The sequence below is a fragment of the Borostomias antarcticus genome (assembly GCF_949987555.1).
Source record: "Borostomias antarcticus genome assembly, chromosome: 22".
Classification (NCBI taxonomy): Eukaryota; Metazoa; Chordata; class Actinopteri; order Stomiiformes; family Stomiidae; genus Borostomias; species Borostomias antarcticus.
The window spans coordinates 10741770-10767356 of record NC_140255.1 but is presented as its reverse complement, the minus strand read 5'-3'; the positions used below and the strand labels follow the sequence as shown (position 1 = coordinate 10767356).

The 25587-nt window shown below is 52.7% G+C and overlaps 1 protein-coding gene across 2 annotated transcripts in view; it reads left to right on the top strand.

Moving 5' to 3' along the window:
* The window catches only part of ctbp2l (C-terminal binding protein 2, like), a 93394-nt gene that overhangs the window by 29864 nt on the left and 37943 nt on the right, over positions 1-25587 (top strand). For both annotated transcript variants that reach the window (XM_084455885.1, XM_084455884.1), the window contains exon 2: positions 9876-10042. In XM_084455885.1, coding sequence (XP_084312011.1) covers positions 9985-10042 — 58 coding nt within the window. In that variant the 5' untranslated portion in view covers positions 9876-9984. The remainder of the gene's footprint in view (positions 1-9875; positions 10043-25587) is intronic.

Sequence of the window (25587 nt, the reverse complement as noted above, 5' to 3'; positions counted from 1 at the left end):
TGTATGCAATGTATATAAATGTATGCACAGGTGTGTGTGTGTGTAAATATGGTTGGTGATTATATGTACGCTAAATGTGGGGATTGTATGATAATGGGTTTGTACAGTATTATGTGCAGCACTGTACAGACATGAAAATGAATTTCATTGAAGGAAAGTATGAATGTCTGTCTGTCTGTTGTGTGTGTGTGCGCGCATGTGTTTTCTCTATATGTTTGTGTGTGTGCTAGTGTGCATGCATGCGTGTGTGTGTGTGTGTGTGTGAGTGGATGAATGACACCAGGGGACTTGTTAGCGGCTTGTCGAAGGCGTTAAAGTACTGTCATGTCTCAGGAAGTCAGGCAGCTTGTTCAGCACGCCCTCCTCCGCCACTCGCTTACATCCGGGATCAGTGGTGCGTTGGCCATCTTGCAATATCTCCCTTCCAGCCCACTGTTTACACGACAAGCCTTTCAAGCTGGATCAGACCCAGGAAAACAGTTTGAAGTCAGATGACTCTTGAGTATCTCTACCCAGGCTTGACCCCCACCGCCAGCTCCGTCCTCCCCCCATGCGGGTCCATCTGGGACATCGGGGACTGAACCGTATCCTGATGGGAGACAGAGTGCCTTGAGTCCCTCTTGCCTGTCCTGACCTCCTCCTGGGGGTGTGGTGTGGGGTGCAGCCCCTCCTCCTGGGGGTGCGGTGTGGGGAGCAGCCCCTCCTCCTGGGGGTGTGATGTGGGGAGCAGCCCCGCCTCCCGGGGGCCGTTCCTCATGTGCCCCCCCAGCCGGAGCGGAGCCCCTCTCACACCGCCTGCTGACACGCCTCAACATTTATCCCCCAGCTGCAAGGTTGGGCCTGGGCTAATTGACTGTGCCGCATGCGTGCGTGCGTGCGTGTGTGTGTGTGTGTGTGTGTGTGTGCCTCATGCGTGTGTCTGTATGTCTGTGTTTGTGTGTGTGTGTGTGTGTGCGTGCGTGCGTTCCTGCCTGTGTGTGTGTGTGTGTGTGTGTGTGTGTGTGTGTGTGTGTGTGTGTGTGTGTGTGTGTGTGTGTGTGTGTGTGTGTGTGTGTGTGTGTGTGTGTGTGTGTGTGTGTGTGTGTGTGTGTGTGTGTGTGTGTGTGTGTGTGTGTGTGTGTGTGTGTGTGTGTGTGTGTGTGTGTGTGTGTGTGGTACTGGCAGTCCCTGGGAGCAGGGAGTATTAGTACAGCCAGGGAAGACAGGATGTGGCAGAGGAGGGAGGAGGGAGGGAGGGAGGAGGAGGGAGGGAGAGAGAGAGAGAGGCAGAAAAAGGGTGGTAGGGAGAGAGGACCCAGGGTAGCACGGAGTTAGCAGTTAGTTGAGCGGCTCTGATAGCACCTCCCCTGTAAAGGCAGTTATTGGCTCCAGTGATCCAAAATAAAGCCAGTTAAATGACATTCTGGGACTGGAAAAATGGCAACGGTGATGCGTTTACGTGTGTGTGAGCGCGTGTGTGCGGCTGCACACCCCTTGTGTGTGCATTCCTCTGTGTTTCTCTGCGGTCTGGACTTTATCAGCGCGTTGTTTGGCTTGGCTTCCCCCCAATGTAAGCTGAAGTACAGCTGAAGTTGGCTGTCTCAACGTCCAGGGGGAGTGGGCTGTGTAAGGTGGGGTGCGTGTGTGTGTGTGTTGTGAGGCGTATATGTGTGTTGTGAGGCGTGTATGTGTGGGAGGTGTGTGTGTGTGTGTGTGTGTGTGTGTGTAGTGTGTGGGCATTAACGGGGGAGCGCAGAACCACCTTTTCTCCCGGAGCGACGGGAAGCTCTGAATCATGCTCGCTCTTCCTGGAAGGACCCGGAGGGAGAGAGGCCGAGCCGGGCCGTCTGCACTGGGGGGCTGGCCTCTCTCTGACACCAGGCTGGCGAACATACCCCTCCGCCTCAGTTCAACGCTCCTCAGCCTGTCCCAGATGGGGGTGGGGGGCTCCCGCTGTGGAGAGTCTGCAGGGAAGAGGCCCCAGCTCACCCTCAGTCTGTGGTGGGAGTTAAAGTATAGCTCTTTATTGATTAGGTTAGGGTTGGAGATAAAGGGAGAGTGGGTTGCAGTAGATAGATAATGTGGTCGGGTCTTGCACTTATTTTACAGATAGGATTGGAAAGGCGTAAGATGTATCCGTAATATGCTGCAGATAAAGCTGCGATCTCTGGATCCCGAGAGGACAGGCTGCAGGCTGGTGGCGTTAGCCGCATCAAAACTCTACATCGAAAATGACCGTCGCAACAAACCGCGGTCGTCCTGCCTCCCTTCAGACTTTAATCATACGTTCACACACGCACGCACATGCGCACGTGCACACGCACGTCGAAAAAAAGGATTCACAGCCTCTCCTTCCAGGTTTCCTATAGGGGCCGAAGCTGGAGAGAGTGTAAACTGATATAGTACAGTGAAGTCTTTACTGTAGGGGTGTCCAAAAACCTTCCTGTTTTTTTTTCTCTCCCGGCCCGGTTCTTTGTTTTGGCTCGGCGCTGACAGATTTACCTCAGGAGGAACCGGAGCAGCTGAAGGGAAAATGGCCCCCATTGTTCCAGGGAGCTCCAATGGAAAGAAAACACAGGGTTTCTGACCAAAGGAATAATGGATCGGCATATTAATAGTAAAAACACACAGTCTCGTTATCAAGACGCCTGTGTGGTACTTCTGAGGGGAACAGAGGATCGGCCGTACTTTCTCCAGATGAAGGGCTAGATGGGAAACTAACACTTCAGGTATCACTGCAGCTTTGTTCAACACTGTATTAGGGAATATCTCTTGGAGCCTCTTTGGGCATGAGTGGAAGGTTGTTGACCCCTGACTCGCGTGTGATGGGAATGATCCCATCCCAGGGAACAGCGCAGGACGGAAAGGTCACCGAGATCGGAGTCATCAGGTGTCACCACCAGAAAGCGGTCATCAGAAACATACAGATTCGTTGAGTGCCTTCGATAAAAGAAATACGGATGGCGGTGTGTACTTCGAACACGTGCAATACTGCACACAGCACATTTCGTCAGCACATATGTTACATGTATGTATAAATGTGTTGTTTAATGCTGAAATGCTCAACAAATACAGATACAGTAGTGACACGCCTCAAGCTACCTGGGAAACCGCTTGTCGAGAAAGACCCCTAGGCTTAATGTCAGAAAATTAATAATTGATTTTACCCAATTAGTTCACCACTACAGTGTGGGTTTGAGGGAAATGATTTCATCCCCCAAATGACTTCTTTGTTCATTTTTGGCCGTGTGTGTGTGTGTCTGTCTGTGTGTGTGCGCGTGTGTGCGTTCGTGTGCGTGTGTGTGTGTTCAGCAAGGCACAGCAGGCAGGTGGCCTGACCTTTTGAATTATTCACGCTCACAAACTAGTCCTCAGACACTCCTTAAGAGAGACCCCACTCTTCCATTCTCTCTCCCAGAGCTGCTCCTCTCACTCTCAGAGACCCCGCCGGGCTGCTCTGCTCTCTCTCACTCTGCCAAGTCAAACTGATTTGTGTGTTCTGACATGATCACTGACAGTTTTTTTTAGTGTCTCTTTTTCAACAAGAGTGGATGTATCAATAATCCCCCCCCCCCCCCCTCCCTCCCCGCCCCCCCGCCCCGCGGCGCCTCACCGATGCCTAATAAAGTCAGTAATCAGTTCCTACTAATTAGACTCTGACGGGGGCGGCTCTATATCTGCTTACCAAACCAAATTATTCTCTTATTTCAGCAAAGTCAATTAATCACATCCCATGCAGGCTATTCGGTTACTCTCCCTCTTCCAGCACAAAGATGGATTGCACAACAGTAATATTATCTTTGCATTTCATCATTTTACAAGATGCTTTAGCAAATTAATTCAATTTTACTTGGCGTGTTTCAATTGTGCACGCCCAAAAGGCTTAAGGCTTAACGTACAGTAATGTTGAAACTGTTGCTGTGCTATGTGGTATAGAGGCCTTTATGTGTATGTGTAAACGGTTGTGTTCAGCTCGCGGCCATGTTGGGCTGGTAGGTGTGCTGATGCTGGTGTCACCACGGCAGTGTGGTAGTAACACGAACTCCACTAAACACTGAACATGCTCCTAGTAAGGTTCTGTGGTAAGGTTCTGTAGTAAGGCTCTGTAGTAAGGTTCTGTAGTACGTTTATGTGGTAAGGTTCTATAGTAAGGCTCTGTAGTAAGGTGCTGTGGTAAGGTTCAGTAGTAAGGTTATGTGGTAAGGTTCTATAGTAAGGCTCTGTAGTAAGGTTCTGTGGTAAGGTTCTGTAGTAAGTTTATGTGGTAAGGTTCTATAGTAAGGCTCTGTAGTAAGGTTCTGTGGTAAGGTTCAGTAGTAAGGTTATGTAATAAGGTTCTGTGGGCTGGTGTTTAGGACAGCGTTCAGTTCCGTGACAGTGATGTCTGTGTAGAGTCTGGGTTGTCCTTACGGATGGACGTCCTTGGGAACCTTAATACAGAGCCAGTCACAGATATGGATTCCTCAATTTAATGTCTCGGCCGGCTGCACACACGCACACACACACAAACACACACACAAGCGCACACACACGCTTAAATGTTTCCTTTCCTTTGAGCCGCTGTGTGTCGCCACAGGCAGTGTTTTATCGATCATCTGACTTTAATGCTTCCTAAATATTAAGATTCATGTATATGACCTCTGTGTTCGGACTGAGCCGGGGGAATCCCAGCATAAAACACCCTGCAGAGCTCTGATGTTCTGCTCTGCTCTGTGACTCTGCTCTGCTCTGTTACTCTGCTCTGCTCTGTTACTCTGCTCTGCTCTGTTACTCTGCTCTGTTACTCTGCTCTGCTCTGTTACTCTGATCTGCTCTGTTACTCTGATCTGCTCTGTTGCTCTGCTCTGTAAGTCTGATCTGCTCTGTTACTCTGCTCTGTTACTCTGCTCTGTTACTCTGCTCTGTTACTCTGATCTGCTCTGTTGCTCTGCTCTGTTACTCTGATCTGCTCTGTTGCTCTTCTCTGTTACTCTGCTCTGTTACTCTGATCTGCTCTGTTGCTCTCCTCTGTTACTCTGCTCTGTTCTACTGTTACTCTGCTCTGCTCTGTTGCTCTGCTCTGTTCTGTTGCTCTGCTCTGTTGCTCTGCTCTGTTACTCTGCTCTGGTCTGTTACTCTGCTCTGTTCTACTGTTACTCTCCTCTGCTCCCTTACTCTGCTCTGCTCTGTTACTCTGCTCTGTTACTCTGCTCTGTTACTCTGCTCTGTTCTACTGTTACTCTGCTCTGCTCTGTTACTCTGCTCTGTTACTCTGCTCTGCTCTGTTACTCTGCTCTGTTACTCTGCTCTGTTACTCTGCTCTGGTCTGTTACTCTGCTCTGGTCTGTTACTCTGCTCTGTTGCTCTGCTCTGTTACTCTGCTCTACTCTTTTACTCTGCTCTGCTGTGCTCTGTTGTGCTCTGTTATGTTCTGCTGTTCTGCTCTGTTACTCTGCTGTGCTTGGTTCTGTTCTGATGTTCTACTCTGTTATTCTGCTCTGCTGTGTTCTGTTCTGCTGTTACGCTGTTCTGCTCTATTCTGCTTCGCTCTGCTCTGTTACTCTGTTGTGCTCTACATGTTGCTCTGTCTGTAGTTCTATGGATTTCTTTGTCTGCTCATCAAAACGTTTCAAACCGGTGCGCATTCTCCATCTCCTGCGCCCGATCCTCTCTCTCCATTTGGAGACGTGCCAGCCGCACCTTCAGGCGCGCGCCTGGGGATGCCCCACCCAAACTCGACATACTAGGAGACTGAGGGTCATACCGTGGCATGGTGGTGGGATGTCGCGGTGGCGACTGCAGACCTACCACAGACCCAGCCTCCGCCGGACCCGTAGTCGGACCATTGTCACCCAACTCCATATCACTCCCTCCCATCTTAACGGGGACCACATCTACACCCCCGTCAGGAGGAGGAGGCGGAACGACAGGCACACCGGAGACCAACACTCTCATGCCCACCAACCCGGCCAACACTTCCTGTTTAACCTCAGCCTTCACTAGATGCCTTTGCACCGGGACCTCATAATGCTCAGCAATAGCAATCAAATCCTTTTTATGACACGCGTCCAACAACGCTACCGACGGCGCATCAATAAACAACCACTATGGAGGCAGCCATCACCACAATACCACATCAAAAGTGGTAAAAATGCAAAATAAGTCAACACAAAACACTAACCATACCCAACAGAACTCGAATCGCAGACACAAAAAAAACGGGAAAATAAATCCCGGACGAGCCCCCATTCATGTTACGGCTCCTCTCAGGCTGTTATGTTTAGGGGTGTAGAGGGAGAGGGGCAAACGCAACAAGCAGTGCCTGCGTGTGGCTAAGTATGGGTAATGTAAAGCAGAGACTATGGAGGCAGTGGCAAACACAAACAACACAACTAATATCCAAAAAGGTAGATGGACGACCAAGTAACAATAACCTTGTTTGGTTTATTGTGGTACAAAAAGGTGATACGGTAAGAGACGGGTAACAAGACAACATTAAACAATGAAAACATGCGGACAAGCTCTCCTCGGGACCAGCTAAGGGGAGGGGCGGTACAGGTGCAAAAATAACAAAGTACCTAAACCCTGTTCCTATTCTAATCCCTTGAACACTACCCTAACCACTTACTTACCTAGATGTACAAACCATCGTCCTCACTATCTATCCCTAAACTATCCCTCCTAGACTAAGCCCACTAAAATACAAAAGGTAGCACCTGACCAAAGAAGCTTATCTGGTGTATTTAGACATCGAGTTACCTACGTGTGAAGATGTAAACCCATGGGCCGCTAGCCTACCTCCCTAACCCTCCCCTGGAACTAACTATGGGGGGGACCGGAGCAACAGGACTGACATAAACCCATAACAAAAAGGGGCTACAAAGACAGAACAGAACGTAAGGTAAATAATAGAAGTCTAGGAGTACAAAACAGAATAGACAGCCTACCTAACAAAAATCAAATGCCACTACCTAAACATACAGGGGAGACGAAGGTTTAAATAAACAGCTGAACTACCTGATTGGACAACAGTAAAGTGACACGATGATATGATTGGCTGACAGGACGAGACGATTAGCTGGCGTCATGTGGGACAGGGATGATTGCCAGCACAGCTAACGATGACGGACAGGACAGACGACCAATGGGGAACAGGAGCGCCTAGAACTCAAGGAGAGCAAGAAAGAGGGAACAAAAACACGAAACGGACAAACATATTGGACTGTAGGCCTAACTAAAGTGGAACGTAACAGTAGCGGTCAGTGGCTAAAGCAGTTACAATGATGATTCCTGTAACGTTAGCCATTTTGCTGCAATTGGTTCAATTTCTGTTTCCGGACAAAGGTAAGGGATAAAAAGATTGGAGTGAAAGGAGGAACGTGTGGAGGTTTGGGGTATAGTCCCATAAAGTCATCCCCATCAGGGCCTTGAACCCCCGTCCTATGCTTTCACCGCTACTCTACTTGTGCAGTGGAGATCGGCAGGTTGATTTTGGTGTCCTGCTTAATTTTGGTGTGCTGGGACTACTGCCTCTTGTGGTGGCAACAGAGAAATGCAGGCCAACATTGACCGGAGGGAGTGATAACCAGACAAACGCTATTATGGGTGTGCTGGCTTACAGCCATGTAGGGAGGGAGGGAGTGACAACCGGACATTTGCTATCTTTGGTGCGTCGCCACGCACAAAAACAGCAACGCATCTCGTTTTTGCAAATGGAAATGATGTAATAAATGTGTGTTCTTTTGCGAGCGGGGAGGTGAGATCTGATCCCAAGTGATTACTTGAGATGCATGTAGAGACTCATCCTAATGCCAGGTGTGAGGTGGCGTACTCTTATACTCGCTCTTGTACGGCTGTCCGCTTATGACCGGATGTTAACGCCAGGTGTGAACAGGGCCTGTGTGGCTATCAGATGTTGGATCTGCTCTCTGGATTTAGGTGTGGTCCTCGGTGGCTCGGCCCTCCCCTCACACAGGGCCAGTGGCTCAGCGAACTCACAGGGAGTGGACAGGGATGGGGGGATGGAAGGAGGGGTGGAGGGGGAACGGTTCAGTGAGAGAGAGACTGGCTGAGGCTTCCAAAACAGGAACTTGACAGAGACCAGGGCGGTGCCTGGTGGGAAGCCATGTTGGAGCAACACCCCAGAGATGAGTCTGCGCGTGTGGGCAGCTCTCCTAAGATGTCTCCCTCCGCGTCTGGGGTTCAGCTCCCCAAAGGCAGAGAGATATGTTCTCACACGGTCTGTGTGGTTTCGTTAAATAAATCCATGTCGAGAATCACTGTAACGCAATCTAATGTGACATCAGAACAATGATGCTTTTGTTGGCCGGTGCACTCAGAACCCTCCCACCATCCCTTCCACCATCTCCCTGGTACACTCAGAACCCCCCCTTCCTGGTACTCAGTGTAATTCTTCACACTTCAGTATGGTGTGCCCTGCCCTGTCTGTCAGCCCCCCTCCCTATGCAAACACACACACACACATTTAATTTCAATTTAAACCTTTATTTATACTTGTAAAGCACTGAGGTTTCCCTCATTTACACTTTGTCCCACCCTCCTAGGGGGTGTATCTGTATCATATGAATGTAAACAGGTGTAAGCTCTTCCCAGGTGAGGGGCGGGGGGGGGGGGGGGGGGTTATGGAGAGAGGGGGTTGATAACATCCACCTCTGCACCCAGATAATCCCAGGGGGTCAGACCAGGCAAGCCGAGCCCAGATAAATCACACTGTTGACGAGAGGGAAGGTGGGCCCACGTTCAGGCCAACAGATTAATCACAGATAATAGAGGAGGGCTGTTGTCTGAATTAGGGCCGGTACCTCGCCCTCTTCAAACGCATACTACAAAGGATTGATGATGACTTGAAGTAAGAACTTTGGTGGGACTGTTTCTGGCACTCAGTATCGAAACACTCAGGCCATAGTTTTATGATCTCAGCACTTTTAAGTGAGGCTGGCTCCAGTCCTGGCCGTGAATCCAGGGCCACATTTGATCTTTTAATTCAACATTTAATCCCCGTTGTGGGGTTGTAATTTTATTCTAATCTAATGAAGTGCTGATGTCATGCCCACAAACCTGAACCCTTTTTTTTTTTTTTAATTGGTATGTTGTGAAAGAGTATTCTACAACTGGCCTCAGTGGACCATAGACTTGTCTTTTGTATGTTGTTAATAGGCTGTATGCATACAGTACTTTGTTTCAGCTACCCGATTGATTGATTGATTGATTGATTGATTGATGAATTAATTAATGTTACTATCCTGTCATTTCAAGTGAGAGCTAGGAGGTAGTTTCAATGATAATGGGCTGGACTATAAATTGGGTTTACTGCCCTCTAATGGCCAGAAGTTGCCATTACAGCACATTCTCAGGCACAGCAATTGGTACTAGTTTTGACTCAAATAGCTTTTCTCCAAATGTCTCACTTCTTAGTAATTCTTCATACTGAGCTGTAATGTCCATGTACACACCATGTTTGTGTATCTGTTGGCTGCAGCTTCCTAGGCCCTTAGTCAGAGGTACTTTGTAGATTGCAGGACTTTCGTGAATCGCTGTGTTTGTGGCACACCAACTCTGTGATGTCTTAAAAGTGCATTGCTTAACCTGGTTTCTTCTCTCTCTCTCTCTCTCTCTCTCTCTCTCTCTCTCTCACTCTCCCCCCTCTGTGTGTGTGTGTGTGTGTGTGTGTGTGTATGTGTGTGTGGTGGTTTCTTACGCGTATACTGTATGTGTACCTGTGTGTGTGTGTGTGTATGGTGGTTTCTTATCTGTATACTGTATGTGTGCCTGGGTGTGTGTGTGTGTGTGTGTGTGTGTGGCGCTTTCTTACGCGTGTATGTGTGCCTGTGTGTGTGTGTGTGTATGGCGGCTTCGTGTGTGTGTGTGTGTGTGTGTGTGTGTGCGTGGCGGTGCAGGTGTGTGTCGAGGCGGTATGCCCCGCGGAGGTCTGCTGTCAGGGCGCTAGGATCCGGAACCTCGTGTGCATCTCTGGCTGAGGAGAGGAGGAGGGGCCACAGCAGCGACATGTCACTGACGGACAAACACAAAGTGAAGAGGCAGCGACTGGACAGGATCTGTGAAGGTACGGAGTGACAGAACCATGTCTCTCTCTCTCTCTCTCTCTCTCGCTCGTTCTTTCTCTCTCCCTCTCTCTCCTTCCCTCTCTCTTTCCCTCCTTCCCTCCCTTTCTCCCTCTCTCTCTCTCTCTCTCCCTCCTTCCCCCTCTCCTTCCCTCTCTCTCCCTCCTTCCCTCCCTTTCTCTCTCTCTCTCTCTCTCTCTCTCCCTCTATCCTTCTGGTGTTGCCTGGCAGTCTCCAGGTGAGGGGCTGTCCTTGCTCAGTGTCCCTCTCTCTCTACCTCTCCTGTACTTGGAAGCACAACCAGACCTATTGATAATCAGTGACTGCTGACTGAGCCTCCTCTGCTGGCGTTCCCCCTCATGTGGGCTAGTCAAGTAGGGCCTGTATAAAGGTTAACCTAGTCAAGTAGGGCCTGTATAAAGGTTAACCTAGTCAAGTAGGGTCTGTCTAAAGGTTAACCTAGTCAAGTAGGGCCTGTATAAAGGTTAACCTAATCAAGTAGGGTCTGTCTAAAGGTTAACCTAATCATCCAATCATTTATACACATGTAAACAAAGCTGCTAGACCTGTCCTGATCTACCAGGGTTTTCTAGTGTTTGTGTGTGTGTGATTCTGTGTGCGCACACATGCGCGTGCGTGTGTGTGTGCGTGCGTGCGTGCGTGCGTGCGTGTTTAGGATCAGCTCGAGAGGTTTTGAATCAGACGGGGTTGGCTGGCTGGCTACTGTGAGCATGGGAAACCCTTGACAATATAATACAGTATATAAAGTGTAGTGTGTGTGTGTGTGTGTGTGTGTGTGTGTGTGTGTGTACCTGGGAGATTGTTCGGCTGTCGGGGCCTCCTGGAGCCAGCAGAGAGAGAGAATAGGTGAGGGAGAGAGAGAGAGAGAATAGGAGAGAGGGAGAGAGAGAGAGAATAGGAGAGAGAGAGAATAGGAGAGAGAGAGAGAGAATAGGAGAGAGAGAGAGAATAGGAGAGGGAGAGACAGAGAGAGAGACAGAGAGAGAATAGGAGAGAGAGACAGAGAGAGAATAGGAGAGAGAGAGACAGAGAGAGAATAGGAGAGAGAGAGAGACAGAGAGAATAGGAGAGAGAGAGAGACAGAGAGAGAATAGGAGAGAGAGAGAGAGAATAGGAGAGGGAGAGAGACAGAGAGAGAATAGGAGAGAGAGAGAGAGAATAGGAGAGGGAGAGAGAGAATAGGAGAGAGAGAGAGAGAGAATAGGAGAGAGACAGAGAGAATAGGAGAGAGAGAGAGAATAGGAGAGAGAGAGAGGGAATAGGAGAGAGGGAATAGGAGAGAGACAGAGAGAGAGAGAGAGAGAGAGAGAATAGGAGAGGGAGAGAGAGAGAGAGAGAATAGGAGAGGGAGAGACAGACAGAGAGAGACGGAGGCACAGACATGACTGCAGCCTGTAAAATGGAGTGCGAGGCGTTGTGACCCCCGCCCCATGCCCCCGCCGCCAGCATGTTTGTTTTGCGCGATGATGTAAGCGCCTCAGCGTCAGGCTGCGTGAAAACCAGGAACATTATGCTGCGTGTCGAACCCAGAGCAGAGATACGCCCCAGCCCAGGACACAGCATCGAGCCCAGAGCAGAGATACGCCCCAGCCCAGGACACAGCATCGAGCCCAGAGCAGAGTAACGCACCGGCCCAGGACACAGTGTCGACCTCAGAGCAACGTTAAGCCTCAGCCCAGGACACAGCATCGAGCCCAGAGCAGAGATACGCCCCAGCCCAGGACACAGTGTCGACCTCAGAGCAGAGTAACGCACCAGCCCAGGACACAGCAGGGGGTCGGGAGACACGCCATCGCATGCAAAACACAGCGACCGGAGCTTTCACATAACGTTGGGGTGTCATAGGTAGCCTAAGGCTCTGACAGGGGCACTCCCCCCTGTGTCCGGTGCCGTAACTCACAGGCTTTCGGACCACAGTTGAATCACTTGATTGGTCAAGTTCTGGTCTCACTTCATAGCCAGAAATTCCACCGGGCTGTCCAGCTGGTGCATTACATCTGAATCAAACAGCTGGAGGGCGTCTGTCTTTCTGTCTGTGGGAACCATGGCATTGTGTGTGTGCGTGTGCGTGTGCGTGCGTGTGCGTGCGCGTCCCTATCCCTATTACTGTATATTTGATTCCCTGCTGTTTAATCAAATAAAGTATTCAAATGTGTAAGTGTGTGTGTGTGTTCGTTTATAAATTGGGTTTTATGCATTGATGGTTTGTGTGTGTGTGTGTGTGTGTGTGTGTGTGTGTGTGCGCGTTGATTCGAGTGTCTTGCAGTAACAGGTGTGACTGATGCGTGCGTTGCTTGGTGTGTTGTGGAGCGTACCTGCAGACACTCACAGGCAGACAAGGACGGCCAGATGGCCACTTTGAAGGATCGGAGGATCGGCTCACAGGAGGCTGTTACGAGGGCGGATGAAAAAAGCACAGTGTGTGATTTGTTCGCAGGCCAATGATGAGGCAAAGTTGTCCCGTTGACGGTGCGAGCCGCATGGTAGCTGCCGGCGCCATTGTCTTTGTTCTCAGGGAGAAAACACACTCATTGAAATAAGGCTGACTGTTTGTTCTCTCACACAGGTAAAAAAAACAAACATTGGGTATGTTTGGCCGTGTGTGTACTGAACATGCGTGGGCCTAACTAATCTTCCAGACACAGACTTCAGTCAGACTCCAGCAGCTGTTTGCACGGGGATAAACGCACCGTTTGTAGCACCCTTGTCAAACACCAGTGCGGAGGTTTGTACTCTGAAATGTCTGCCGAGAGACTACAGTCCAACCCCGCCTCCTCAGCCTAGCCCTGCCTCCTCAGTCCAACCCCGCCTCCTCAGCCTAGCCCTGCCTCCTCAGTCCAACCCCGCCTCCTCAGCCTAGCCCTGCCTCCTCAGTCCAACCCCGCCTCCTCAGTCTAACTCCGCCTCCTCAGTCTAACCCCGCCTCCTCATTATAACTCCACCTCCTCAGTCCAACTCCACCTTCTCAGTCCAGCCCCGCCTCCTCAGTCTAATTCCACACTGAGGCATTGGTCATTGTTTCCATTGTTTTTACTGCCACAAAGACTTTCGCCATTCCCAATTATTTTGAACTCCATTTGAGGCTGGGGTTTGGAAATTGGATTCAGACTGTGTTTTTAGAACGGGGGTGGGGGTTAGCCAACGCAGCCGCCAGCGGTGAACAGGGATGTCTGTTGCCCAGTCAGAGGTGATGAGAGGCTGTTGGAAAGTGGGTAGATGGCGGGCCAGACTGAGTTCCTCAACTGTGTGTTAAGCTCTCTCTCTCTCTCTCTCTCTCTCTCTCTCTCTCTCTCTCTCTCTCTCTCTCTTCTTTCTCTCATTGCTTGTGCAGCCAGTGCACTCGTAAAAACGGATGAGCAAATACATCTTCGTAGTCGTAGAGTCGTGTCACGGAACCTCGTTCCGGGCCCTCGAACGTTCCCCCGCTCGGAATCTGACGCGAAGGGAACCCGAACCCGTAATCCCGCTCCAGCACGGACCTGGGAGGGGAGAGCGCATCTTCGCCCGTGTGGCTTTGGCCTCACTTCACGCGCCAGACCCCTTCAGTTCTGTCTCCGTACGACGCTCTCTCTCTCTCTCACGCAGACCCGAAATCATCATCATCATCATCATCATCTCTGAAGCGGCTCTCTTGGCCTGGTGACGGCAGCGAGAGGGGATGCGGAGGAGACCGGGCCTCTCCCCCGCGGCTGTCCTTCGTCTGCCTCTCAGCTGCCGCTCTCCCTGGCGCTCCTGAAACCGCGCGGGCCCGTCGCCTCTCCCTTCTGTCCAGCCCATCTGTGAGGCAGCATGGGCCGCTGGCCGGACCTCCACACACACACAGACCGGCAAGCAGGAGAACTGGGCTGCACAACATCGACGGGAGATAAACAAAGAGCTTAAAATGGAGGACGAAGCTACCGGAGGATATGAAAGAGGTTGTTCTCCTGATTAAAAAAAAAAAAAAAGGGTTTACGGTAGCCGTTGCCCGCCAACGCCCCCCAAACCACCCCCACCCTAACGGGCGCCAGAGTGATGCATGTGATGCATGCTGGGAAGGGGGCGGGAGACACAGCGGCCGTCTCGATAACACAGCAGATGTGAGCCCTGGGAAAGTCGTCAGGGAAGGATTGGTACCATGTGTTGTTTTTTTCAATCCCCTCTCCTTGCCACGACTCGTGTTGGAATGAGAAAAAGCCCGGAGGCTTGTTAAAAGTTTAATATACTGTACAATCACAGTAATTGACTAGAAATGTTCAAGTTCTCCAGTCATGGGCCTAATTTATGATGTCCCTATGAAAGTTTAATGGGTGAACAGTGCTACAGTCAACGCAATCTAATCATCATTCCACAGCTATCTCCTCTCCTCCTCTCTCTCTTACTCTCCTCTCCTCCTCCCCTCTCTCTCCTCCTCTCCTCCTCCTCTCCTCCTCCAATCCTCCTTCCTCTCCTCCCCTCCTCTCCCTCCTTCTCTACCACCTCCTCTCCTCCTCTCTCTCTTACTCTCCTCTCCTCCTCCCCCCTCCTCTCCCTCTCTCTCCTCCTCCCCTCTCCCCCCTCCTCTCCCTCTCTCTCCTCCAATCCTCCTTCCTCTCCTCCCCTCCTCCCCAACCTCCTCCCCTTCCTCTCCTCCTCTCTTCTCCTCCTCTCCCTCCGCCTCTCCCTCTGCCATCGCTGCTCGCCAAGTGCTGCCCGTAGCGACCGGCGCTCTAGAAACATGTCCAGATTGCTCCGAAGGCGTGATTGTTGTTGGATGGCTTTTCCTCCCGTTACCTCGGAGTCTTTCCGCAGGGCTGCTCAACACGGCGTCCGCTGACAGAGCGCCGGCTGGAACGGCTTCTGCTCCGTCGCCTCTCGTCACGGACGCTCCCGTGTGCGCTGCATATACCTGGTTTATCCATGGCGTCGCTACATACCGCCGTTAGGGCCGGTCTCCTTGTCATGGCTGTCGCTGGCGGTGGAACGCGTCCGCTTAATTATTGAGCCTTTCCGTCTCCCGTGCGGAGCGAGAGAGGCGGAATGGCGTCCGAGCCGCGGCGACGGGCCGGATCGGCCGGTCGTCAGGTCGGAGGGGCTGTCCGGCCTATGAGACGGCGAGAAAACACCCCCGCGCGCGGTGCCGGAACATGCAAATCTTTGGTCTTCGGCGTCTCGGCCACCCACTGGCTCGCTCGCCCCGGGGGGACGCGGGCGTTCGCGTTTGGGCAGGAGGCGGAGACGAGCGTGACGCGGCCAGGGGCTTATTAAAAGTCATCGTCGCCGGTCGCCGCAGACGGACGTGATGCGATGATTAAGGGTGCAATTAACAGCCGACCATCTCCTCGACGGACTTAATAAAATGGACCTCTGACCTCTGACACAGAAGCCGTCCTCCTCACAGACACGTTTCCACCTGAGCGTATGTGGGCTGCCTGTACCACTCTCAACACATCCTTCCTGGTTCCCCAAAATTAAGTGAATTCTAGGGACAGATGGACCTGTTTGATATTTCGCCCGTAGTTTGACGGTTAAGGCTCTGTAATGGCATCGTATAATGTTTCTAAAGAACAATCCTAGAATGTTCTGCTTTTACATGGAAACTTGTCGTCACCCTCCTGTCCTCCCTCGGTTTCTAGTTGCGGTGCGGCTTCCTGTTTCATGTGACTGTGAGTGCGCTCGGTCTGAGCACGCGACCGGCCTGGCCCAGCAGCCCACACTCACAGGGATGAACACTGTCTCTCTGTTACCATCCAGATGATGTCACTCGTGACTTGCTAAACCGAAATCCCCCAAATCTCCTTCTGCCAAGTGGAGGAGCCGAGAGAGAGAGACAGACACAGACACAGGCTTATAGTGATCCAATCTTCACTGCCCACTGCAGTCCAACCCCCTGTCTTCCCTCCCCAACACTCCCCCCCCCCCCCCTCCCCCCCCCCGTCTTGCTCTGCTGGGCTGGGTTCTGTCCTTGAGGTAAACGCACAGCTGCTGGACTGGAACTTTTTCCTTCCAGCCTTATCTGGCCAGTTCCCATCATGCACTTATCACTCCCGTCCGGTTGCCTACCATTTTCCCGGCTCGTCAAACAAACAGCGGGGTTTTATCTTCCTTCAGAAGGCAACATCTTGTGTAAACTGGGTTTCTATTGTCCGTACCGTGCGGTCACGTGACGTGTGTGATAACTGGACTAGGAGCAAGATGACAGTATAATGTCCATGAGATCAATAAAGATATGTAGTGTTCGTTTTGTGTGTGTGTGTCTGTGTGTGCGTGTGTGCGTGCGGGTGGTGTGGGAACAGCTGGCCAGTGGGGGAGGCTGTGTGTGTCATGTCTTCAATAACTCTTCCTCATCCTCCTCCCTGGCCAGCGAGCCCACCCCCGCCCTGGGGAGCAAGCCCACCCCCGCCCTGGCCAGCGAGCCCACCCCCGCCCTGGGGAGCAGTGGAACGATCCGTTCACACCAGAGAGAGGTTCAGAGACGCGGCTAGAGGCAGACTCGGTTCTCTGCGGCGAGCGCACACGCCTTTGGCCTCTAATCCCCCCGCGCTGAAGGCCGGGGCCAGGGGAGGGCCGAGCGAGAGGCTGCCAGGGGAGGAGGGGCTGATGAGCCCTGCGGGGATTAGCATGACCCCCCGCCTCCTCCACTGCCCTCCTTTGCCCTCAGTGGTTTGGAGCTGTTGTTTTTTTTACCTCCGAATTTAGCGTCGTCTTCCTCAGTCGGTACGGGGAGTGTACGTGACGCCCACAACCCAAGCACGGTACAACGTTCCGTGTGTGTGTGTGTGTGCGCGTGCATGTGTGCGTGTGTGCGTGTTGTTTACAGCATGTACGGCTGTGTACATTACGTATTCGTATGTGTATATGGCGTGTGTGTATATTTGCGTCGGTCTCGTCTTCGTTTCGCCGCCGCACGGCGCTCTAATGTTTCCAGGGCTGAATTATTTAGCGATGCCCCGCCCGCGGGGAAGCTATACGATACGCGTGGCCTTGAGGGACAGAAGAAAAAAACAGCGTCCAGCTGGAGATCAGGTGAAAGAGTATCTCATCTACGCCTCGCCTGTGCTCCGCCCCCTCGCCCGCCGTGGACGGGGGTGAAACCGGACCCCTGAAAGGAGACACCCAGCCCTCCTTTAAAACCGCCTCGTTGTCTGACTTCCCCGATGCCTGTGCCCGGAGAGCAGTCGCGTCTGGGCCGCTCTCGGAACGACGGAGCGCTGGTATGGACTGAGGGATTGCGGGACCCGGGACCGGTTCGCTGTCAGTTCTGCGCCACGATGGCGGGCCGCCGGAATTCCGTGGCGGCGGGGCTGGGCGGCGGGGAAGAGGGCGGAGGGTGGTACCAGCTGGCCCCCGAGCCGGGCCCCCATGCCGAGTTCGGGCCGCGGGAGGAGCTGTACGCGTCGGCGTACCACCAGGCCTCCGCGTACCCCCACAGCCAGCTGGGCCCCGAGAGGGCCCCACCGCACCAGCTGCTCAGGAAGAACTCTGTGCCCGAGCTGGGCGGCCTCTACCTCAGGCAGCTGATGGCGGGCAGGGCCTCCGCGCCCCTGCCGGATTACTACCAGGCCGACAGCACCTTGTCTGACCGGCCACCCGAAGACGCAGGCTTTTATAGAGCCGGCCAGCACCTGCTCAGCAGATCAGCACCGCATTACGGCTTCACCAGCGCAGGGGAGGGAGGAGGAGGAGGAGGAGGAGGAGGGGTGGTCAGAGCTGCTTGGGACCAAGGACAAGCGAGGGCAGCGGCCCCGCCCCCGCCGGCCCCTGCCCCTACGCCCGCCCCCGCCCCTCCGCCCCCACCTCCCCCTCCGCCCCCGCCCCCTCCGCCCCCCCCTCCCCCACCTGCGCACGGCGAGCTGAGCCGTTTCTACAGGGATCCCCCGGGCGCCAAGATGATCCTAGACGCCCAGCGCCTCGTCGGCAGCTCTCGCTCTCCTGCCTGCTACGGGTCTCAGCCGCCGCTCGCTCTCTACGCGTCCGAGACGCCCTCTCTCTCCTTCTCCCCCGCCCGCCCCTTGTACGCCGGCGACGTCGGCGTCAACGGCTTCCCGTTGGACCCCCGCCAGCCCGGCGCCACCTCTCTAGTGGTGGACCCAGCGGCTCCCCAGGGAATGGACGGCTCTCTCCACCGCGGCTACGGGCCGCTGGCCTCCCACAGGCTGTCCTACGACCCGGGCTACGACCCCATGGCAGGGCCCCTGGCCGGCGGCATGTCCACGCAGCAGCACCCCGGGGCCGCCGCCGTTGCGCTCGCCGCCGACCCCAAGAGGATGGCGGACCCCGCCTTCCTTGCGTTCCTGCGCTCCGAGGGCCTGGCGGAGAGCACCATCACGCTGCTGCTGCAGCAGGGCTTCGACTCCCCCGCCATGCTGGGCGTCATGGAGGACCACGACGTGCGCTCCATGGCGCCCAACCTGGGCCAGGCCCGGGTGCTGTCTCGCGTGGCCCTCAGCTGTAGGAGCGGTGGGGCGGCGCCGGCCGTGCGAGGGCGCTCCAGCAGCTTCAGCGCCCGCGGCGACCTGTACATGCAGCCCCAGAGCATGGCCGTGGACCCACACCTCGCGCAGCCGCTGCCCAGCGCCATGCAGACCGTGTCCCCCAGGATGGGAGAGTTCTTGGGCCGGAGACCCAGCAGCGCCCCCTCCCAGCACCTCCTGGAGACCGCCGCCTACCCCGGCGCGCCGCGGCCCCTGGGGGGGGCCTTCCCCGGGAACCCCGGGGGCGGGTACACCAGCCCCGCCGCCGTGGCCCAGGCCAGACCCATGCCTGCCATGTACAACGCCCACACCGGCATCGCCATGTCAGCCCACCAGCAGCCGGCGGCCCCCGCCTCGCCCGGGATGGCCCCCAAGATCTACTCTGGCTCCTACTCCCCCATGGAGCTGATGAAGAGGGCGCCCAACCTTCCCCCCATGTCGCCCGCCGCCGGGAGCCCGCTGCACAGCCCTCAGCCGCTCCGCAAGGGGACCGCCGAGGGGGCCGCCATGCCGCAGGCCACCTCCTCCCTGCAGGCTCAGAACCTCAACAACAACAGCAGGCTGGTGGGACGCCGCACGGGACCGCCCGTCATCGTCTCCACCATGGCGGCGCCCGACACAAGTAACCACTGTTACATCACTCTCCTCCCTCCTCCTCCTCTCTCCCTCTCTCCTGGTTCCGGCTCCTGGCTTGTCCTTGTGTGCTTTACAGGATGCATACTTAAAAAACAAACGTTTCTTTGTAGGTCTAGTGCTTCATTCTTATGGTTTAGTTTGTTGAATTGTCAGAGCTCATGTCTGCGGTGTATTCTTTCAGTATTTCCTGGGATCGTTGCATAGTGTGTGTTTTGGTCGTTTTGTGATCAGGTTTAATGCCATATTGATGATAAATGTTTGATAGTAATGTTGCCATTTGAAGTGACCGATAGCATGTGATACTGTATGTCCTACACGTTAAGCAGCTTTCATTAAGAGGTCAGTTTTGAAATGGTCAAGAGTATGTTGTGGCATGCATGTTTGATAAGATCTTGAAGTTGAACTGCTTTTGAATGAAACCCACCCTTCATATTGAAGTTACTATGTGGCCATTATTTACTTTATGGAAATATTAGTTTCATTTTGGCTTCAATATAGCCGCAATGTAATATTGCTTGTCTAAGTGACTTATGTGTGGTTGGTTTCCTTACACATAAGTAAATAAACCTGCACACATTTGATGAATGCCTGGAGGGTATGTTACAGGAGAAACAAGAAACAAGTATACGGTAGAAATCAATAGTAGGATTCAAATCTGTTGGCTGTACTGTCAGAGTTTTCCTGGACTGACTTCAGAGTCATTCTTTTCATTGGCCCTTGTACATTTTAACTGGATGCTCCAGCCTATTCAGAGGCATTTGAACTGCAGTAATGCCTACTGTAACGTGGTTGTTGTAGTTTTTACGTGTCTGATGGAGCACCACTGTCACTCTCTAGTTTACACTACTGCTAGCCTAATCAGGGACTTAATGTCCACCAATCCAATTAGACTGATTGGATTCCTGGCCTTTCCATGGAGTTGATTGAAAGAGGTAGCTAGATGCTTTTTTTAGACACCTTGTGTACTGGCTCAATATCCCGGTGAGATTAGCAGATAGAAGTTGGTTTCATTATTTAGATTTCAGTCGTGGCCCCTGTGCCTAATCCCCCATTGAATATAGTGAATATTATCCTCTTCTACCTGCTCAGACTGAAACTTAATTAAAATTAAATCTCCATAGCGTTTTGGCTCACTGACAGCATTCTCTGGAATGTTCCACAGTCAAAGCAGCTGAGCAGTCAAAGCATAGCGGTTGTTTTACGCTGGCTTTGGAATCTGATTAGAAATCCTTGATGATCGCTGATGCCATGGATTGCAGCAGCCAATTAATTGAATTGCCAATTGATGCCATGAATTGCAGCAGCAGAAGTTGTCAAGCTGTGCTGTCTTTCTTTTTTTTTCACATTTCTGCTCTCAAGAACATCTACTATTCAGACTTAGTTCCAAGACTTGTTTTATCATGCACCTCCTCACTTTCATCGCTATTCTCTAGGGGGATGTAGAAGTACTGTAAGTTAAATTTAGTGGACGGTGTGTAGATTGCACCGGCTTTCGAGAGGTCAATACCACACACTGCTCCCGAAGATTTCTGTGTTCAATATAGCATGAGAGCCCAGTCTCCAGTGGGACATAATCTGAGCTCAGTGTTGTTAACCCCCCCCCCCCTCCTGCTGGCTGATTGATTCTCTTGTTGATGAGGGCTGATGAGCCTGGAGAGGGGGTTCATCTTGGGAGCGTGCGTTGGGCCATGCGACCCTCACGCCGTGCCCACTGTCAGGCTGCGTAATGGTTCTGTGGGATGTTTCCTGGTTCTGTGGGATGTTTCCTGGTTCTGTGGGATGTTTCCTGGTTGTGATGGGGAGGTAATGACTGTTATGAAGTGATCCTCTGCGCTCTCTCGTCGTGTGTCAGTGAAATTGGAGGCAAGGAGCCTGGCTTAAGGAGGAGGAGGGGGGGGTCTCTTACCTCGCCCTACCACCCCCCACCCGCGCCCTGCAAATCCAGAGCCCGCCTCTCCTCCACCAAACTCTCTCCGGCCGCCGTATCCAAGGTTGTCATCCGCGGTACGCCGCCATTTTTGTGTTTGTCCCCGTGTTAAAAGCATTCCTCCCTGCGCAACAAGCTCATTTGCATGCGGCTGACATTTGTTGCTTTAGTCGTTCCATCTGATAATGGGCAGCGTTCGCCGCGCAGCTGAAAGCACGCTCCATAGTTGTGTTGCCTGGCAACCGGGTTTTTGGGGCAGTAATCAGAGGGAGATTATCTTCACGTTTAAGGGAATAGAAGGTTCCGCGGGAGCAGGGGGGCCCGGCGCCGCAGCGCTGAAATTAGCATTGTGTACATGTTTGCGTCGAGAGGAGCGCTCTCTCTCTCTCTCGGCTTACGGGCCTTGGCAGAACCGGAGGGAAAATAATGAGGTGTTCCTGCCGTGGGCCTGCAGGCCGCCGCTGACCCTCTCTCTCTCTCTCTCTCTCTCTCTCTCTCTCTCTCTCTCTCTCTCTCTCTCTCTTCCTCTGTCGTTCCCCCTCTCCCTCTCTCTCTCTCTCTCTCTCTCTCTCTCTCCCTCTCTCTCTCTCTCTCTCTCTCTCTCTCCTCTCTCTCTCTCTCCCTCCCTCTCCCTCTCTCTCTCTCTCTCTCTCTCTCTCTGTGCCTCCCTCCCTCCCTCTCTCTCTCTCTCCCTCCCTTTCTCTCTCCCTCCCTCCCTCCCTCTCTCTCTCCCTCTCTCCCTCTCTCTCTCTCCCCCCCCCCCCCCCCGAGCTGCATCTCGAGAGATTGCTTTTCCTTTTTGTTCGGAGGACGAGTGTGCGGTTCAGAAGCTCTCATGTTACCAGCACCGGTGTTTTAAGTTCAAGCATGCATATTGATGGGACGGCGACATTATTCTTTTCACACACACACACACCAAGGCGGCGTACGCTCTTACAATACGAACGTCATTACCATACTATATAAAAGAACGGAACTCTACACAGGTCACAATGGCCTCAGCGTCACAGCGCTCTCTCTATTTCTAAAGCCGAGCCCCTGAGCCGTGGTGAGGTTTCTAAGAGCGCAGCTTTATGCCGGCCGGCAGGTGGGAGGGACCTGGCCCTCGCCTGGCCGTCTCTTGGTTGGCTGAGGCCGTAAGTAGCATTAATAATGCCATTAAATGGTCGGGGCAGCCTCGTTGGGCACAGTTCCCCTTCCACCCAATGTAGGGAGAGAGCACACACTCGCATTGGCCATGGAGTTGTCCGTCAGCGCCCTACCGCAGAGCAGCGCCGCAGGTCAGTGTTCGTCACGTGATGCGGCCCTCGCGGCCGCCTTAGCTGTCGTGTCTGGGGATGGGGGGAGGGAGGGGTCCGTTTCGTGTACCCGGTCTGTTTTGTACGTGCCTGCCAGATTAGCTAGGTGGGATTGGGGTCGGGCGCACGTGACCCTGGAGAGATAATCCAGCGTGCGCCACAGGAACATCTTCAGCTGCGCTTTCCCCGGGCTGGAGATTTAGGGGGCAGGCGATTGGTCGGCGGGGGAGGGGAATAGGGGAGGAGCCCTGGCCGCGCCGCACCGCACCACCTCATGGGACACGTTAGAGTTAACCCGTTAATCTGTTTCTCTGTGTGAAACTTTAGATTGTGTGTGTGCATGTGTGTTTGGGAAGGGGAAGGGTTAAAACTGCTCCTACTTGGACCAGAAGCCATGGCTACTGTTGCTGACGGTTATGTACCCTTCAAGCGCATGGTTCCCAGGGGGATCTCGATGGGATTTTAATTTCCCAGCCTGGGTTTGGAAGGACATCCATCAGGAGGCATGCCTAATGTGTCCTCACACGTCCTTGGTGTGAATTGTTGCCGTTGACATTCGAATTCCAGTGCTCTTCTCCCATATTGTGGCTGTGCTCGGGATTGTCATACTGTATGTTTTGCATACGTGCGTGTGCGTCGGGGTGTGTGTGTGTGTGTTAGAGGTGTGGTGTGTTTTGTGTGCGTGCGTGTGCGTCAGGGTGTGTGTGTGTGTGTGTGTGTTAGAGGTGTGGTGTGTTTTGTGTGCGTGCGTGTGCGTCGGGGTGTGTGTGTGTGTTAGAGGTGTGGTGTGTTTTGTGTGCGTGCGTGTGCGTCGGGGTGTGTGTGTGTGTTAGAGGTGTGGTGTGTTTTGTGTGCGTGTGTGTGTGTTAGAGGTGTGGTGTGTTTTGTGTGCGTGCGTGTGCGTCGGGGTGTGTGTGTGTGTGTTAGAGGTGTGGTGTGTTTTGTGTGCGTGCGTGTGTGTGTGTGTTAGAGGTGTGGTGTGTTTTGTGTGCGTGCGTGTGTGTGTGTGTTAGAGGTGCGGTGTGTTTTGTGTGCGTGTGTGTGTGTGTGTTAGAGGTGTGGTGTGTTTTGTGTGCGTCGGGGTGTGTGTGTGTGTGTTAGAGGTGTGGTGTGTGGTAGCAAGCTGTGCTATTGGCCAGGGGGAGTAGCCCCACCCCCAGGTGCTCCTCTCAGCAGCAAGAGGTGCGCGTCTCCGTCTGAGGCTGGCTGGATGTGACAGACGTCACACACACACACACACACACACACATCGAGTTTCACCCTGCAGAGTACTTGGTGCAAACAAAACCCACGATGCTAAATAATAATATAAATGGTTGTGACATTTTCAAAGTGACCCCACCCCACTAATTCAAAATATAATGATCAAACAAGGGCTGACATTGCCGGTCGATCTACATTAGACCTTCAAGCCACAGTGACTCTACTGAACATATGGCTGATATTGCCACCTGTGAAACAGCAAACTGTGTGCAGGACATCAGGCAACAACACATTGCAGGTCAATGAATGAACAGCCGATGTCTTCTTAACGCATGTCATCCAGTGAGACATGAAACACTGTGGTCGGTCACCCGCTGGCCTCCCCCGGTCTGTTGACCGTTCAGACCGTCTCTATCCAGAGAAGCACACACGGCCATCTTGACTTGTGTGATTTACAACCGCATAACACTCGGTATGCAAACTACTGCATCACTATTAATTAGTAAGCTGACAATAGCTCAGGTTACAAAGTCAAATGTTTTAGCTCAAAGTCAATTAGGCTGTTAGTCAATTAGTTGTATAAAACGTTACCTGTAGATGATAGCAGGGAGGGGGAGAGAGAGGCTTTTGCTAAACTAAACACAAGCTTTATTTCGTCATCAGTTCACCATTTACACACAGTCTGACCAATAAGAATAAATATTTGGCTGATATGGCTTTTAATTATTTGTATATTATTATTTTAAAAAGCTAGAGGGTATAGCGGCCATAGCCTGCCATACTGTACCTAAACCCCGTCCCGTGTGTGGGGGTGACCGGGCTCATAGTGGAGTGTAAAGGTTATCTGTCCAGGAATAGGAGAGGATTAAAACAGGGAAATCTCAGTGTCCATCTGTGTGTGTGGACTGTGCGTGTGCGTGCGTGCGTGTGTGTCAGTGCATGCGTAGCCTGCATACCTGTGCATGCACGTCTGTGTGTGTGTGTGTGTACGTGTGTGTGTGTGTGTGTGTGTGTGTGTGTGTGTGTGTGTGTGTGTGTGTGTGTGTGTGTGTGTGTGTGTGTGTGTGTGTGTGTGTGTGTGTGTGTGTGTGTGTGTGTGTGTGAGTAAGCCTGCGTGAGTGTGTAGTGGGAGGCCCCTCAGCACGCCACTACCCAGGCCGTGTGGAGAGGTCACGTGTTTGCCCGGCTCTGTGTCACTCTGTAATCCCTGTGAGATGAATGAGTGGAGACAACAGGGCTCATCCCACTGGCCTCACACACAGACACACATTCAGCTCTGTGTTACAAGGTTACAGTAAAGAGTTATGCAGGGTTGCATGCGCGTTTGTACAGTATCTGTGCTTGCTGATAGGGTGTTCTGCCATAGCGATACTCACTAGAAAAACAGATCATAAGGTCATCTGTCAGCAGAAAAAAAAGGTGCCAATTTTGTGAAAAGGCAGAATTTTTATGAAAAGACAAAGGCATCACCTCACTTTTCACCTTTTTTATTTTCGTTCAGGCAATGATAATGAAGACTGTAGCCTGGTTTCTTCAAGAAACATTCTCAGTGAAGGAATGCTTATGCTGTCGAGGTATTCATCAGCATGTACTGTGTGCACGTGTAATCACCTACACTGTATTCTCTCTACACTCTGCCAGTGTGTGTGTGCGTGAGTGTGCGCGCGCTCGTGCTGTCACGCTTCACTGTGTGCACAGAAAAGCTGGTAAATGTTTCATGAACTATCTGTGGTTCCATCTCTCCTGGTGTCTGCATTGTTTGTGTCCCTGGGGAAATATGACCGGGGAAATCTATTTTTCCACAGCGGTAGTTTTTCTCAGAAGGACTAATGGAGCGCTAGCTAGGCATCCCTGTTCTTTCTCATGGCTGAGTTGTCCTGTCTCTGCCAGAGAGCGACGGGGCTCTGTGAAACCGAGCCAGCCCGTACAGTGGAACAGAACTCCCTCGGTCACTACTGCCGGGGCCGAGTGTCGGTTGACCCCCGTGGGTACAGTAGGTCGGGAGTGTCCTCACTTCCTGGTCGGAGCCC